The sequence below is a fragment of the Musa acuminata genome, chromosome BXJ3-7 (assembly GCF_036884655.1).
Source record: "Musa acuminata AAA Group cultivar baxijiao chromosome BXJ3-7, Cavendish_Baxijiao_AAA, whole genome shotgun sequence".
NCBI classification, from domain to species: domain Eukaryota; kingdom Viridiplantae; phylum Streptophyta; class Magnoliopsida; order Zingiberales; family Musaceae; genus Musa; species Musa acuminata.
This window is the reverse complement of record NC_088355.1, coordinates 3,189,720-3,205,506: the sequence shown is the minus strand read 5'-3', so window position 1 is coordinate 3,205,506 and position 15,787 is coordinate 3,189,720. Positions and strand designations below refer to the sequence as shown.

Sequence of the window (15,787 nt, the reverse complement as noted above, 5' to 3'; positions counted from 1 at the left end):
TTGGTCATTAGTAAAAGTATTGTGATTATTATAATGTCTTTATGCTAAGGTTCGTCTTACTGATCCCTACACTAGTACGGTTCTTATCGATATGGTACATATTGACATATAAGAATATTTAAATTATTTTTGACTAAATATTTTAAAAAAAATTTGACGGTTGAAATCGGAATCTTCCGAATCGGAATAGGGGGTCAGGGCCTACACTAAACAACTGTTTCCATGACGGGGTCCACTTACAATAACTCACCCTCTTTGAGTCCACATGACTTGCATTTGGGAGTCAATTTATTATGAATACACACAAGAAGAGATCTGCAATTAGTTCTCACTGTTTCATCGTCTTTTCGAGTCCTGATGATAACACTCAGGTTTGACACTCGTCGAAATGAAGCTGACATACCGAGGTTTGTTGGTCTGCAGGATGAATAGAGGATCCATCTCAAGCAGCTAATTTAGGTTGGAGATCCAACATTTGACATTTCATTAGTTTAACTGCATCTTCTCCTCTCTCCCCATGAACTGGAGATTCATCTATATGATTACAACGTGATATGATCCGAATAGAAGACCGCAAACCAAAAGAGGAAAAGAAGGCTGCTGCTTCCGATGACACTCGCCGCAACCCTATCGAGCTTTTCAACACCGTCGGACTCGCCTTGAGCTTCCCCTCCCTCAAATGCATCCACCATCCACCACCCACCACCCGATCTCGTGTCCCTTCTCCTCGTCATCGGCAACCGCCACAGCTCGAATGCACCAACCGCTCCTCTGCACCCCCGGGATCAGAGGCACTCTCCGCGGCTCCACCGTCCCGTCGGCGGACATCGCCGACCCGAGAACCCCTCACGTTCCCTTGCAACGCGGCCGCCACCAGCGCGGCGGCTTGGCTCGAGTTTCTCGCCCCCCCATCTTCTTGATCGACGACTGGAACTCCGGGCCGACGACCACGAAACAGAGCTCCCGGTGGGTGGAGAACTCCAGCCGGATGAATTTTCGATCAAGAGGAAGCCTATCGGATGGGGTTGGAGGAGAAAAGCATACCAACAGATCAAAGAACACATCAAAAAAATTATTACTATTATAGAGAAAATCAAATTATTTTCTTGCATTTTGCTCTCCACTAAATCCTAAAAATATACGACTATCTAAAAATTAATCGAAGTGAATTCGGTAACGATGAATCGAGTGAAGATTTCGTCGATCAATTAAATCTTTCCCAACATCTCTCTCCTCGAGACAATACCGTGGAATCCTGTCGGACACGTCCTGGCACAGTGTTTTGCATTTGCAATTACCCCTTATACACACAACACACACGATCGAATCCTATTCATCGCTCAAGTCACGGAGCATGAAATCTCGGCTGCCCCAAACACCGCAACGATGGAGACATAAGACTCCGTCAAATACGCTCGGGAGTCAATCACATTGGAGTGCGCAACCAATCCAAGCCGCAGTCAACATTCCAACTTGCACCCAACGCCGATCACGATCGTGCTGCGGTCGTCGAAGACCTCGATCATGGCACGACCACCATGCAATGTCGTCACAGAAGAATCCACTTGAGGGTTCCAGCAGTAGAAGAAGAAGAAGAAGAAGGAGAAGAAGAACAACAACGAAGCACTGACCGATTCCACAGGAAATACGTGGTGATGAGTGGGTGCGCTCTCTGTTGCTCGTCGCATGGTGATTGATGACGATGGGGAGGGTTCAATGACTTCCAACGTATCAGCTTCGGAAGTCTCGATTTGAATGGGTCAGCTTCTCGAGAGACGGCGTGTAGTCGTGTGCATCAATTCACTACCCACAGGAGAAGTCGCACTGCATGCATTTGAGGGGTGCATTAAGATATATTTGATGTTGGAAGAGGGTACATTTTTGAGATAAATTAGTATACTGATATATGTCATCGCGTAAAGCGAACCCCATCGAATCAGGTCAAATATGTTATGATACTACTATCAGAATATTAGGCATTAGATGGAATGGAACAAACTTGGACCGAGCCATAGTCGCGTTGTCGCAAAGTCTTCTTCCCTACTCATTGGTTTTCTCTCTCTCTCTCTCTCTCTCTCTCTACTTGATTCTTGTTTTTCATTAAAAATAAAAAATAATCTCATTAAGGTATCAAAACAAGTTATGATATGACTCCGAAATCTCCCTGTGATATTTAATTCACCTATAGATGTATATTTTGCGTCGAGTATATTAGTTTCGAGCTCATTTCGGCATAAGCATAAGAATATATAGAGTTTTACTTGTAAGTTCCTTCTCAAAGTGAGCGATGATGAAGATGATATATTGAGTTTTATATTTTGTGGGATTCATTGCTTGTATCCTATCTTTAGTAAAGGAATGCACAATAAGCACACAAAGGAAGAGAATACAAGCGATCAAAATCTTATACATCTCTGAGAATTGATGATATAAAACTGCTGGTTTTTCTCTTTCTTTCTTTGTTTGTGTAAAACACAGAGTCTCGCAAGCTTCCAAAATAAGGGTTTGGATTCAAAAGTCAGGGATGAACAGGAAAAACAAACACACAAAATAATGCAGTCTTTGCTCGATGATGGACACTGTGGAATTCTTGGTAGACTAGTGGAAAATTTGCAGGTCTTGTTGACTCATTAAAAGGCTACTCCCTCCATCTTCGGCAAGCATGACCTAATGATTAGTTTAACAGTACTCCGATTCCCTCCATACTCTTCTTTCTTCAAATCGAGATGATTGCAACACTTAAAATGAATAGGATTATGTTTTACATGAAGTCAGGATACTTTCCATAATGACCAGTGTATAACTTTCCAGCCCGGCTGGGTGCTGCTGCACTTCCAGGAAGCACACATAGGATGGTGATGGTGATCAGGCATCAAAGTCCAACCTATCGCTCTCATGCTAAAACGTCAAACTTCGTTTTCGATCCAACCATGCACTATATAGGCCCTTAATGTCTTCCGTTAGCTTGGCATCAAAGGGAGCGAACAAGAGAGAAGAGGTGCAAAGCATGGAGAGAGGTGGATCGGGGCTCGATCTCCCTGGCTTCAGATTCCACCCCACGGAGGAAGAGCTCCTCGACTTCTACCTCAAGCGGATGGTGCTTGGAAAGAAGCTTCAGTTTGATGTCATCACCTCCATCAATCTCTATCGCCATGAGCCTTGGGAGCTCCCAGGTATCGTCATCGGTTCCTGTGTCATGTGCTGATTGCTTCAGTGTAAGGGTGTTCTGATAGCACCGTGCATGACTCTACAGGGTTGGCCAGGATGGGGGAGAGGGAGTGGTACTTTTACGTTCCGAGGGACCGCAGGCAAGCCAGTGGAGGACGGCCGAGCCGAACGACGGAGCGGGGGTTCTGGAAGGCGACCGGGTGCGACCGGCCGGTGCGCAGCGCCACGGACCCCAAGCGGCTCATCGGCCTCAAGAAGACGCTGGTGTACTACGAGGGCCGGGCGCCTCGCGGCTCCAAGACCGACTGGGTCATGAACGAGTACCGCCTCCCCGACCCGCCGCCGAGCTCCTCCGACGCAACACCCAAGGTGCGGCACGCTTGCACCATCGTGCTTTTCATGTGGTTTCGACTCTCGACCGCAGAAGACTGATCCAACGTACGTGACTTGTTATCCAGGAGGACATAGTGTTGTGCAAGGTATACCGGAAGGCGACGTCAATGAAGGAGCTGGAGCAGCGGGCGGCGGCCATGGAAGAGGACATGAACTCTGGGTCGTCGATGACGGACTCGTCGCCGGGGTGGCCCGATCAGGACAGCTTCCAGCTGGGACCTCCAGCAGGCGTGGATGACGTTATCCTGATCGAGGACACGGAGGAGGAGAAGATGGCAGCGGCAGTGGCAGCAGCGGCGGCGGAATTAATGGAGGAGAAAGAAGAGGTGGTGGCTGCCGCGGGGGTGTCGACTCGGCGGCCGAGTCTCCCCGAATTGGAGGTTCCAAAGAGCAGCGCGATGGAATGGCTGCAGGACCCGTTCTTGACTCAGCTGAGGAGCCCATGGCTGATGGATTTCTGGTCTCCTTCTTTTAACAGCATACTCAACTTCTAAATTTGAATCAAAACCAACGATCATGTTCGAGTTGAGCAGTGATCGATAGAAAGCTTAATACGGTTTGTTCTTTGCACGACATCTTAAGATTCATGTTTGAGTTCTTATTATAATACAAAATCTTAAATTTAAATTCCGATGATAGAGTGCTCGACGAAACTAATAAACTCAAACTGAGAGGTGATTGATGGTGATGATGGAGCTGACGAAATCTGTCACTTGATTGAGAGAGATTGGGGTATAGTCTTCGGGCTTGAACTTACAGTAGGTGGCATGAACTTCCCAAGTCAGACATGGCAGGCCATCAAAGGCATAGTATGGTGTAATATTAGTCCATCACAGATGTATATGTCAAACCATATAACCTTTAAAGTCATATAGACATTGTTATCTTCGTCTCCCAACTTGCCATATGATCCACTCTTATCTCATTTTTGACGTTATTGTTGAACTGAGAGCTCACTCAAGCCGCCAATGTAAGTTTCACATGCAGCAGGGTCGTTCGCTGGATCCTCGATTCACGACACCTCTCCTGTGAGGAAGATGAGCTTATATAACTTTATCCAAATTATTATGGATTTAGTTAATTTTATCCAAGTGATATGATATCTCTATGTATTAATTTGTAAAGAATCAACTTGCTCGTGGCCAGAGGAAATATTTAACTCGGGATCTATAAGCAATCATTTCAGCAAATACTTAGACAATATAAATTATAAGCATAGACTTCATAATCTCTAAATAGTTATGGGATAAAAGGTATAAGGTAGTCTACCACGATCAGAAGTCTATATAAGTGGCCACATGATACTACTGCGGAATAAAGTAGCGAACTAGCCTTAGACACTACCTAATCTAACTATGTGTCACCCGTGTAATTCTTGGGTGCTATACTGGTTGACACTTTGCACCACTCTTTGAAGCTAGAAAACTCCTTAAATGATTGCCTAAGTGGTTTTGTATCTGCATAATGATTGTACATAATTTGTGTTTACAAGCCTAAAACAATCATTCAAAGTAACAAAAATAGGGCTACCAATCCTATTGCAAGTCTTCTATATATTGTGAAAAACATAAACAAAACGAAAAGACATAATCATACACAAGTATTACATCGAACTTCCTGTTTATAGTTTTGTTTATAACATTTTTCCCTATTTATTCCTTCGATGATCTCGTTGAAGCCTTTGTGGATGCTGCATCTCCTCGTCTTTATTGAATCTTCAATTTTTTGCCCTAGTTGTAATGCACCTCTTGGCTCTCAACTACTCTTCGCTACTCTTGTTGAGTAGTTGAACTTTGATCTGCTGTGCTGCTTCAACTTACCAATGACTCTGACCCTAGTGTGTAGTCAATCGAGTTATATTGATCTTTGTTAGTTCATACATATCTTTCAAATGAAAGAAAAAATCTTTCTTATTATGCACTAGTCTCATGGTGATGATGGAGCTGATGAAATCTATCACTCTCATGTGTTACATTACCTTGAACTGTTCCAGCGTAATCTACTACACCATGTCGTCTCTTGGTGATATCTCCATTGTATTTTGATCTTTGTTGGATGAACTCAGACTGCGATCTCTCCATATGTGACCTCTACCAGCACATCATAGGGCCTCTGCCACCTTTATCCCTCCTTGCATAGTTTCATCCTTTGCCAAGTGCCCCGTTTGTCTTGAGCACCATTAAGTTTAGTTGCCAACGTCGAGCCGTAGCTCGAACTCAGCTATTCCAACCTTTGTGTGCTATGTGTTTTTCTCAACTCGCTTTTTCTCATGGTACCTCTCGTGCGAAGGGTTGATCATTTCTTTGAATACTAATCTCATATGCCCACTCCTTTTAGCGACTCATTTTTTTATGTCTTAATGCCTGTTTCCCTCAAACGGTCACACACACTAGTTGCCCTTAACATAGCCTCGATAGGTCCCTCATGTTTATATGCCAAGTATCTCTAAATATACTTAATCTTATACTGATACCATTTATTATGGACTTAGATGGTTTTGCCTAAATCGTGTGATCCTCTTGCATATCCAACTATAAAGGATTAACCTTCTCAAAATCTCTTATAGTCCCTTAAAGACATACAAAAAAGAAGACAAATTAGAGGAAGCATTTAACTCGGGATCCATATACAGCCATTTCAGTAAATGCTTGATAGATAATACAAATAACAAACATAAACTTCGTAAGATCTAAACGATTATATGACAAAGAGTCTAAGGTGATCCGTCGTGACTAGAAGTCTCCATAAGTGCCTGCATGACATTGTCGTAAAATAAGACAATAAATCAACCATAAATACTACTCCAAAGGTCTACTAGTCATGTGCTACCTACGTAACTCGTGGGCACTGTACTGACACTTTGCACTACTCTACGGAGATAGAAAACCTTCAAAATGAACGCTCGGATAGTTTTACCTCTTGCGCGATGACCACACAAACTTGTATTTATAAGTATGAAATAATCACAAAAACCAACGGCTATCAAATCTATTACAAACTCTTGTAAAAAATATGAACAAAATAAAAAAATATAAACATACACAACCACCACATCCAACACCCTATTTAAAGTTTTATCCATAACAACACAATAGAAATCTAGATAACTCACATCTTGTGACAAAGATATACTTCGATTGGATTCGAACTCCCTTCACACCAAGTCGGACAATCTAAATTACTCACAATAGAACTAAATGGTGATTGAATCGTCCCTCCCAAGCTTATTGATTAGTATATCCCCTATTTACTTTTTGACATGTAGCTCGAATGAATCCTCTCGTCTCCACAATAATCATATGATCCACATGATAGACACGACGTTAACAATGACGATACATGAACACTGAATCAAGGCTGATCAATAGTTCTGTATAATGTAATGTTTCTAGTTAAAACAGGAGCATTCAATATCTCTAGCCCTAACACGATCCATCTAAAGTATATATAGAAAGCACAGAGAATTTATTTGCAACATTGGAAAACAATTATTCATAGATTCAATTGGAGAGCAGTATTTCCAAGTATCTACCAAAGGGCTGCATATAGTACAAAACCAAGTAGCAAGAGGGAATTCATGCATTGCTAATGGCCATAAGGCACCAAAAAAAGGAAAATAAAACTATAGCATAAAGGTGGACAGATAAATCTAAGACACCAAGTTACAAAGAGTATACAAACTGTAATATCCTAATGTCGCTAGTGAAAAATAATCAGACTGCCTCCTAACAAGCAACTCGGTATGCTTCCGCGATACCTTGAAGACTCCAAACTGGCATGTGCCTGTACATAATTGCCTAAATCTTCCCTGCTACTCACTGAAGCTGATCAGATTGACAAATCTGCAGTATGCCACAAGTCAGATCAGCACAGAATCACAAATGCTATTTGGTCGATGTGTATTAGCTGCCTACTCAACAATTACTGAACAACTCAGGCTCATGTACTAGGAATCATCAATACTGATCCAGATTTCTGCATATTACAAATACTCCGACGACTCTCATCTGCTGTGCTCCATGCTAACCATAATGTGTAAGATATTGCAGCTCAGAAGTGGAGAGTGAAGCGGCAGTGACGGCAATGTCAGCAGCAGCAGAAGCTCACATGACATATTACTTTCCTGCTCCAAGCTCACCATAACAAGCAGCAGATGACAGCTTACATCAAGCACAGTGGTGGCGACAACACATTTTAACATTCACTTTATTGATCAAGGTTTGACCACGAACTGGATTGCGGCTCCGAGGTAGAGAAAGCCACAGCAGCAGCAGCAAGCATGCAACACTTTTTTTGAAGATAGAAATCATGATCGATCTCAGGCATTGGCAGCAAATTATTTTATCCACATTCATGTCATGTATTGTTCACAAATTGAAATGCCAATAACTAAAACTACCAATCATGACATACTGACTCAACCTCATTCTCCATGTTTTTCGTAACACTGGAAAATCATCTACCCCATCAAATTAGTTTACCAACCTTCTGTAGTAGCACAGCACAGGGTAGACTTTGAGTAAAAGATTCTCAGATCTTGCTAGGCGCATGGATCACCAAGATGAATAGAGCCAAGTGATGAGGACCCTATACATAACTATAAATTACTCTTCTCCTAACCTTAGAAACTCACTGGATGGTAATTGACAGCATCTCGGTGAGATCTGGAAAGAGTAATTGCAGTTATACAAGGATCCTAATCACATGGCCTAAATGACAACATAGACAACTCCAGGGTGATACATCTTTAGCCTCAATTGAAACATGGACAAAAGGCCAGCCATTCCCCCATGCATCAGGTCATACTAGCATTCTCTCTGGACAACTTCTATTTCTCTTCCTCACAACATATGTGGGGCACCTCATATGCCTTCACGGAATTAGCAGTAAAATTTTCCATTGCCTCAAAGATCTGCTTCAAACTTAAATGCAGACTATTTGCAGTGGAACCATGACGCACTTCATGTTCAGGTATTGATATCCCATCCTCACTGGACATTAGCATTAATTTCTTTCTCTGCCTGAGCATCAGTTGTTCCTGGCTTTCCATCAATCTCAGCTTGCTATCCATATCTCTGTTTGCCATTAACCTTTGCTGCTGCTCAAATTTGCGCTGCTGCCAGATGTTAAAAACATCATGAGCAAAAGCCTGCATTGCATCAATAACTTCTCTTTCGGATATCATATCCATACCCTGGGACCAGTAATTGCAGATGATGAATACAGGAGGTGCACCTATTCTCCCAGGCGAAAATGGAGGAACTCCATCATCTGTTTCTTCAGACACATAATGGATACCTTTGACAAGCCAGCCATTCAAAGATTTGACATAGCTCCTTTGAGCTGTAACCCAAGCAGAGAAATTTGTGATCCAATCCACCATGTCCAACTCTAACTGCTTTATTGCATCCATATGAATGTCATCAAGTTTTACTCCATTCACAATAGAATCTAGGTTTTTAGCTTCAGATATCGCTTGACACTGAATATGATGGCATTCTGACATAACTGTCCACATTCTCTTAAACCTGAAACGTTAAATTGATTGACAAAAAATCTCATATAAATTATAACAGGAGAGAAAACAATCTAGTTAAAGTAAAATATTCCAGGATATTCATTTAAAGGACAAAAAAACTAGCACAACAGATCATAATTGCTAGCTTATTGCAAGTCAATTAATTAAGACAAACTTGATCCTAACAGAAGCATGAAATAACAAGCAAATGGAATCATAAAAAGACCACTTACATAGAAAGAAGGTCACAGACAAGTGTGAGTTAGATCACCTTATCAGTTCAACAATCCAGATTAAGAAATCAAGCCACAAGCATGCAAATGAATCTCTCGTATTCAAAGCATTGTCAATAATGTGTCCGTGTATAGAGGAATCAGACAATTTCTTCTCACTTTAGCATATATATGTACAAACTAACATTAGGGGCATATTTCAACTCCAAGAACAAGAAGCTCAATTGATGTGATACAGATATAAATCCAGGTTTTTCTATGTGACTTAATGAAGAGAAACTGTGGGAAATTGTGGTAAGTAAATGTTGAATAACTCACCTGGTGAGGATGAAGTATCTAGAATTAATAATAACTAAAAAATAAAAATAAAACTACATACTTGCAAATTAAACCCCCTGAAAACTAAGAAGTATGAATTAATCCAGTTTCAAGAAGAGAACTATTACACATTTTAGTTGGACCATCTTGGCAAGAGGTGGGAGAATTCCATAATTAGAAATAATTGCATGATTATAAATAGTTGGAACACCATAAGGTACTGAGCAAAGGACGACAATTTCCTTGATTGATTGGAGTAATATATGAAAATTAATCAGTTGGACAGCAAACACCTGTTTGACAAAACACTGGATGTCATAAGGGTTAACAGTTGGAGACAGCAAGGGAAAATAACTTCCCGAATGAAAGATACTTGTCCTATATTGTCTTATGACCCTACTGCAGATTACCCTCGTATGCAATTTCTTCCTACAAGGGCTGAGATTCAGGAGTTCAGCAGAAAGTGACAAGACTCTATGGAAAAATGTAGAAGTTTGTGGTTTGCTCTGAAACCTAGATAGCATCTTACGTTAGCAGTAACTTTATGAAGATCGAAATACGAAGTCATAAGCACAAACAACATTCGATCCATCTGACAAGACACAGTGGTTCATATGCTGGTAGATGTGATCCATCTTTATGAAAAACAATTAAAAAACATAGGAAAACGAAAATCAACAATTAATAAAAAAATGAAGAATTACAGCACTTCTTGAAACATGTCAATTGTAGCTAATAACCTATTACTAAGAAAATACCATATTACTCAACATAAGCTATTTCAGGGTAGGAACACATTAAGCCATATGATCACATACTGAATGAGAAAAACAAGAAAATACAGGAGTGATAATGAAGAGGAGAGCATCACATAATAAAGAAATAGCATGAATAGAGGAGAAAAGATAAATACTAACCACACGACATGAAAGAGAAAAACAGGTAGAACTATGGAAAAGAAGATGCAGGTAGAGAAGAAGACCATGAAGAAATGAGAACAGAGGAGGTTCTTTCCAATGATCTTTTATCATAAATGAAGTGCTTAGCCTATTATTTGCACTGTTGAGTCATGCTAATCTATCTTCTCTGAAGCACTAATCTAAGCAACCTTAACACACTCATTAAGATGTAATACAGTTCAAAAACCATATCAACATTTTTATCTTGCATGTTGCACTCAGTACTTCAAGAGATAAGGGTGCATAGATTGCCACTCCCTAAATCCCACATTGACGGGGAATCTCATGTACTGGATTTTGTCCTTTGTGCAGAATGCACTCCATTTGCACATGTCAAATAACATTAGAACCCCACAGGCTTCAGTTGTTATATGCACAAGGTTATATTAGGTTTGCAAATCCTTGATCAACATATGTTCACTAGTGGAAATATGAATATGCAGTTGTTTTTGTAATACCAATAAAAGTGTAGCTTCACATTGCAAAGTTAACATGGGAACATTTTATGCAGTGCAGGAAATTTAGTGTTTAACCTTTTCTATTGGAACTTAATAAATGAAAAAAAAAAAGAGGATATTAATTGATATTTCTAGGTATATACTTCTGCCCCCAAGATGGCATCTTGGATTTGATCCAGGAATAAAGGAGACAAAGTTTACAAGTTCTCATCCTCAATATACAGTTAAACAGAAGATTCAAACTTGCTGAAACTTATAGCATCAGTCACTTTCAATTAGCATAACGAATGAGGCTACAGGCATCATAATAGTGGACCACAAAAGGGTGTCAAGGTAGAAGTAAATTCTTAGCATGATTAACATTACAGAATAATATATATTTCACAAAATGGTGCTAGATAGGTCAGCAGCATTACCATGCCCCAAGTGAATAGATTAATATTAGTAAATGAAACAAACATACATAGGGCAATCAAGAAAAGAGACATTATCCAACAAGCATGGTGTTACCTTTACATCACATTCATGGTGATCAATTGAACATAAACTCTAAGAAGAGGTCCACAAAGAGAACAAGAAATTAGTAAAGGCAGCATTATCATCAAGAAATTCATAAGAATCAATATTACAATAAAAAAAGATTCAAAATCTACCTGGCCAACAATCATCTTGTCAATGGATCAAAAGATGGAGAGTAATAACAATTCTCTGACAGTCACATGGCTAGATTACATTATCTAAAGAAGAAGGCATTCTGGGGACAGAAACAACTAATTTTTTCTAACAATTGAAAAGCATATGGAACTACAGAGTCTCATGTCGCATCTGAGTTAAAAACTATGTGTGGTTCCAAAATTCTATATTCAAGAAGAGTACAAAATTAGCCCAGAGACACAGTGCAATTAAGATAAAACAAAATAACATACCCTTGGATAAGTTCGTTAATTTGTGGCCATAATTCTTCGTCCCTCAGCTGATTGATTTTACTTGAAATTGTGCCCACAACCTGAATGGCTATTCTTATCTTTGTGGATAATTTCCTAATGGAAATTTCAACTGCCTCAAGCTTTTCAGCCTCTGCACCCCTTTCGCTCAAACGCCTCAGGTACTCACATTTTCTATCATATAGAACCCTAATCTTTTCCTCGGCCTGCATAAGTTGAAACTAAATAACGTAAGCTACAGAATCACACATATGCATGCCTTACAACTTAAGTACTAGCAGTTGTGCAAGGAATAATTAGTCAAGGTTTAATAGCATGACTTCAGTAAAACTAGAAACATGGTTAAAACATTCAAGAAAACTTTGTATTATGTTTTTACAGCTTGAAAAACACCAAGGTACTGTAATCACATATGTAGTATGTGGGGCATATGCATGACATAAAAGAGGTTCAAAATGATATAATAAGTTATACAATATTATATATATATATATATATATATATATATATATATATATATATATATATATATATATATATATATATATATATATATATATAAGTTGAAACTAAATAACGTAAGCTACAGAATCACACATATGCATGCCTTACAACTTAAGTACTAGCAGTTGTGCAAGGAATAATTAGTCAAGGTTTACTAGTATGACTTCAGTAAAACTAGAAACATGGTTAAAACATTCAAGAAAACTATGTATTATGTTTTTACAGCTTGAAAAACACCAAGGTACTGTAATCACATATGTAGTATGTGGGGCATATGCACGGCATAAAAGAGGTTCAAAATGATATAATAAGTTATACAATACTATATATATATATATATATATATATATATATATATATATAATATTGAAGCAATAAATAAATAATTATGTTCTACGGTCAAATCATGAGTATATGGAATCATTTAAATGACAGGTCATGAGAAATTTCTGGTATATATATCATTGATCACTGTGCTGGAAGAATATGCAATTGTGTTTCATGCTCACTGTATATGTGGTTGCATATGCAGCCACATTTTTATGTTTATGTGGGCCATATAAGCAGCTACTTTGTAGACGTATATAACTGCACATGTGGCACATATGCTGGAAGCAATGTGGTTTTGTTGACCGCATAGGTTACACAGTCAATATTGGCTCTTATTCATGGTATACGTGCACATATGAGAAAATGAGTAATGGAGGAAATATATAGTAATGAAGAAATAGGTGGATTGAACCAACATATGATTCTTAATGGATTCTTATTGATCAACACAAACTGTGTAAGATGATCCAACATGAGTCTATGAAACAAATATTATTAATATAAAAGATATTAGATGAGAAAAAGGTCTCATAGATAAAGATGACAGTTTCTACGGTAATGTTTGATAATCTCAACAGCCCAATATGCACTTGGATCAAGAATCTAGAATGCCTGGCCTATTTACTTTCTTAGGCTTGATGGTAGATAAACGCTGAGAAACCAAATGCTTCCTCTCATTTATGTGAGAACATCAAAAAATATCTGCGAAGGAAAAGATATGGTCAAAGAAGACATATCTTAGCCTGCTTAAGATAAAAAAAATATAAGTACTTATTTTAGGATGGATATTTGAAGAAACAAGTTCTCTGACGTTGTTCTCTCTGCGCTACTCTTTTCTTATGCTCTAGACAAATTTTAAACATTGTGACTCTGTTCAAGTCGTAACTGGAATAAATAACTACAGGATGAGATAGCTAAGGGCCTACAGAAACAACTGCTGTACTAACCATGACTTCCTCGAGAAGTTTTTTTTCCCAATTGTAAAGCTTCTGCAGTGTTGATGAAAGATTACCGCAGCCCATAGCCTTCTCTTCCTCAAATACCAGAAGGTCTTCATTTTTAGATGTCAGAAGTAGCGGAAAACCACATATCATCCTGGCAGAAGCTGCTTACAGAAGAAAATAGTGCAGAGAAAAAAAGAAAAAAAATTAGATTTTGCTCCAAATGTCGTACAAATGCAAAGGGAATGTTTGAAGAAGAATTGCAATACTAGTTCCACCTTTGTACACAGAATTCTTCTGGTGGTATAGATGCTTTCCGGCTTCAAGCATCTTGGCCACTTGATCGGCCGTCTCAAACGCCCTGTCAAACTGGGTTTTAATCTCCTGCATGACTTCAGAAACATCCTGATAACTTCGAGAGGTGGTAAATCCCACAGCACCTCGTCGGTCTGCTGGTTCAGTCACTACATTCTTCTCAACCACATGAACCTCATGCTCTGAGCTACCGCCTGCCTCTACCAACCTCGACTTTTGACTGGGATCCTCGCCGCCACTGTCAATCACACCCTCTTTCGACTCCGCAGCAGCCTTACCTGTGTACTCTCCGTCCGCAGCAGCCACCGAGGAAGGTACAAACTTTGGGTCACCATAGGCTCCCTTGATGACCTCGTGCCCCTCGTCTTCCAGATCAGGGATCCCTTCCTCGTCCCTCAGCTCCTTCGAGCTCCGGCTTGGCGTATAAGAAGCACAATAATTATCGTACGAGTCGAACGGATTGAGGAAGTCCCATGTTGAAGTCCTGGGAGGTGACGGCGGTGGTGGAACTTCCGGAGTAGTAGTAGAGCTTCCGCCAGCTGCCACAGCCGGTGGTGGGATGTTTCGATGCGGCGAAGAGAAGCCAAATATGCCGCCGCCCATGCCACCATCATAGCTCGTATACGAGTTAGCAGGATAGGAGTACAGATTCGCACTTTGAGGGGGGTATGGGTAGCCGTAGTAAGGGAAAGCCGTGGGAGGCCGTTCATCCACGGAGCCGAAGCGTATTGTCTCGGAGCTCGGCGGCTGCAGCTCGTAAGCAACTGACGACTCCGCCGGGCGGTTGCGGGAGTAGTTAAGGTTGACGTACGTCTGGCCCACTGGGGCGTCATCCGCGTAGAGGGGGTGAACGGGAGGCGCTCCGTCCGAGTGGAGCGGCAAATCGTCGACGTCGTCGGACTCGGAATCCGAGGGGCGGAAGTGGATATGCGAGCCGGAGTGGGAGCGAGAGTGGGTGCGATCGAGGAATGCCGCGGCAGCGGGAGGCGGGGAGGGAGTAAGGGGCGGCGGGGGATCGCCCTTCCGCTGGGCGGGGAGGGGGAGCACGGGGGACGCGGGGGGCAGCGCGCGGGCGACGTTGAGGAACCCCTCGAGGGCCGCGCCGACGGAGCGGAGGGAGAGGGTGTAGGCAACATGAGCGTCGGCAAGGGCGTAGCGATGGCGAATGGCGTCCGCGAGCAGCAGCGAGCGCTCACGGCAGTGTGCCACCGCCGCCTCCTCATCCAGCTTGGAGACCCCGCAGCCCATCCAACGACACGGAAACCCTCAAATCGAACAAGAAGAGAGGGGAGCCCCAGCAGCAGAGATCACATTCTACGGTTGTTCTATCAAATGGAAGGAATCGGAGAGGAGGAGAAAGCAGAAAGGGTGGGAAGAGGGGCGGTGGTGGTGGGGAATCCAAGCCCGGTGGTGGAATAGGGTATGCCTTTTTTGTGCCAGAGCGGGGGGCGTACTACTACTTCCACCACAAGTAGGGATACCATATCCCCGGCGGTAGTAGGGATAACTCATACCGTACGGAATCGTTACACTAATAAGACGCAGCAGGGACAACGTATTCACCAGAATTATACGGCGCGGGATACGCTATTCCCAAGTATTCCCGTTGGGAGGCCGCCGTTGCGACGCGCTTCTTTTCCTTTGGGGTTTCTGCGCCTCGCTTTGGAAGGCGGTTGAAAAGGTGATGTGACGAAAATACCCTCAGG

General features: G+C 41.4%; 2 protein-coding genes across 2 annotated transcripts; one reads left to right on the top strand and one right to left on the bottom strand.

Annotated features, from left to right (window-relative positions):
* The first annotated feature begins 2,959 nt into the window (after positions 1 to 2,959).
* LOC103990688 (NAC domain-containing protein 22) lies at positions 2,960 to 4,191 on the top strand. Its single transcript, XM_009409915.3, has 3 exons — positions 2,960 to 3,173; positions 3,254 to 3,537; positions 3,627 to 4,191. The coding sequence occupies exons 1-3, from the start codon at positions 3,008 to 3,010 to the stop codon at positions 4,053 to 4,055; spliced, it is 879 nt and encodes a 292-aa protein (XP_009408190.2). The 5' UTR covers positions 2,960 to 3,007; the 3' UTR covers positions 4,056 to 4,191.
* Positions 4,192 to 7,025: 2,834 nt separating this feature from the next.
* LOC103990689 (protein ALTERED PHOSPHATE STARVATION RESPONSE 1-like) lies at positions 7,026 to 15,527 on the bottom strand. Its single transcript, XM_009409916.3, has 4 exons — positions 14,045 to 15,527; positions 13,773 to 13,930; positions 11,974 to 12,197; positions 7,026 to 9,089 (listed from the first exon to the last, which is right to left on the bottom strand). The coding sequence occupies exons 1-4, from the start codon at positions 15,327 to 15,329 to the stop codon at positions 8,390 to 8,392; spliced, it is 2,367 nt and encodes a 788-aa protein (XP_009408191.2). The 5' UTR covers positions 15,330 to 15,527; the 3' UTR covers positions 7,026 to 8,389.
* Between the last annotated feature and the right edge of the window lie 260 nt (positions 15,528 to 15,787).

Bases quoted from the DNA above. Each gene is read 5' to 3' on its own strand.
- LOC103990689 (XM_009409916.3), bottom strand. From the start codon at position 15,329: ATGGGCTGCGGGGTCTCCAAGCTGGATGAGGAGGCGGCGGTGGCACAC. The intron at 13,931-14,044 runs GTGGAACTAGTA...TTCTGTAAGCAG, and splicing joins GAAGAATTCTGTGTACAAAG to CTTCTGCCAGGATGATATGT. The intron at 9,090-11,973 runs GTATGTTATTTT...TTAACGTTTCAG, and splicing joins ATTAACGAACTTATCCAAGG to GTTTAAGAGAATGTGGACAG.
- LOC103990688 (XM_009409915.3), top strand. From the start codon at position 3,008: ATGGAGAGAGGTGGATCGGGGCTCGATCTCCCTGGCTTCAGATTCCAC. The intron at 3,174-3,253 runs GTATCGTCATCG...ATGACTCTACAG, and splicing joins TGAGCCTTGGGAGCTCCCAG to GGTTGGCCAGGATGGGGGAG. The intron at 3,538-3,626 runs GTGCGGCACGCT...CTTGTTATCCAG, and splicing joins CCTCCGACGCAACACCCAAG to GAGGACATAGTGTTGTGCAA.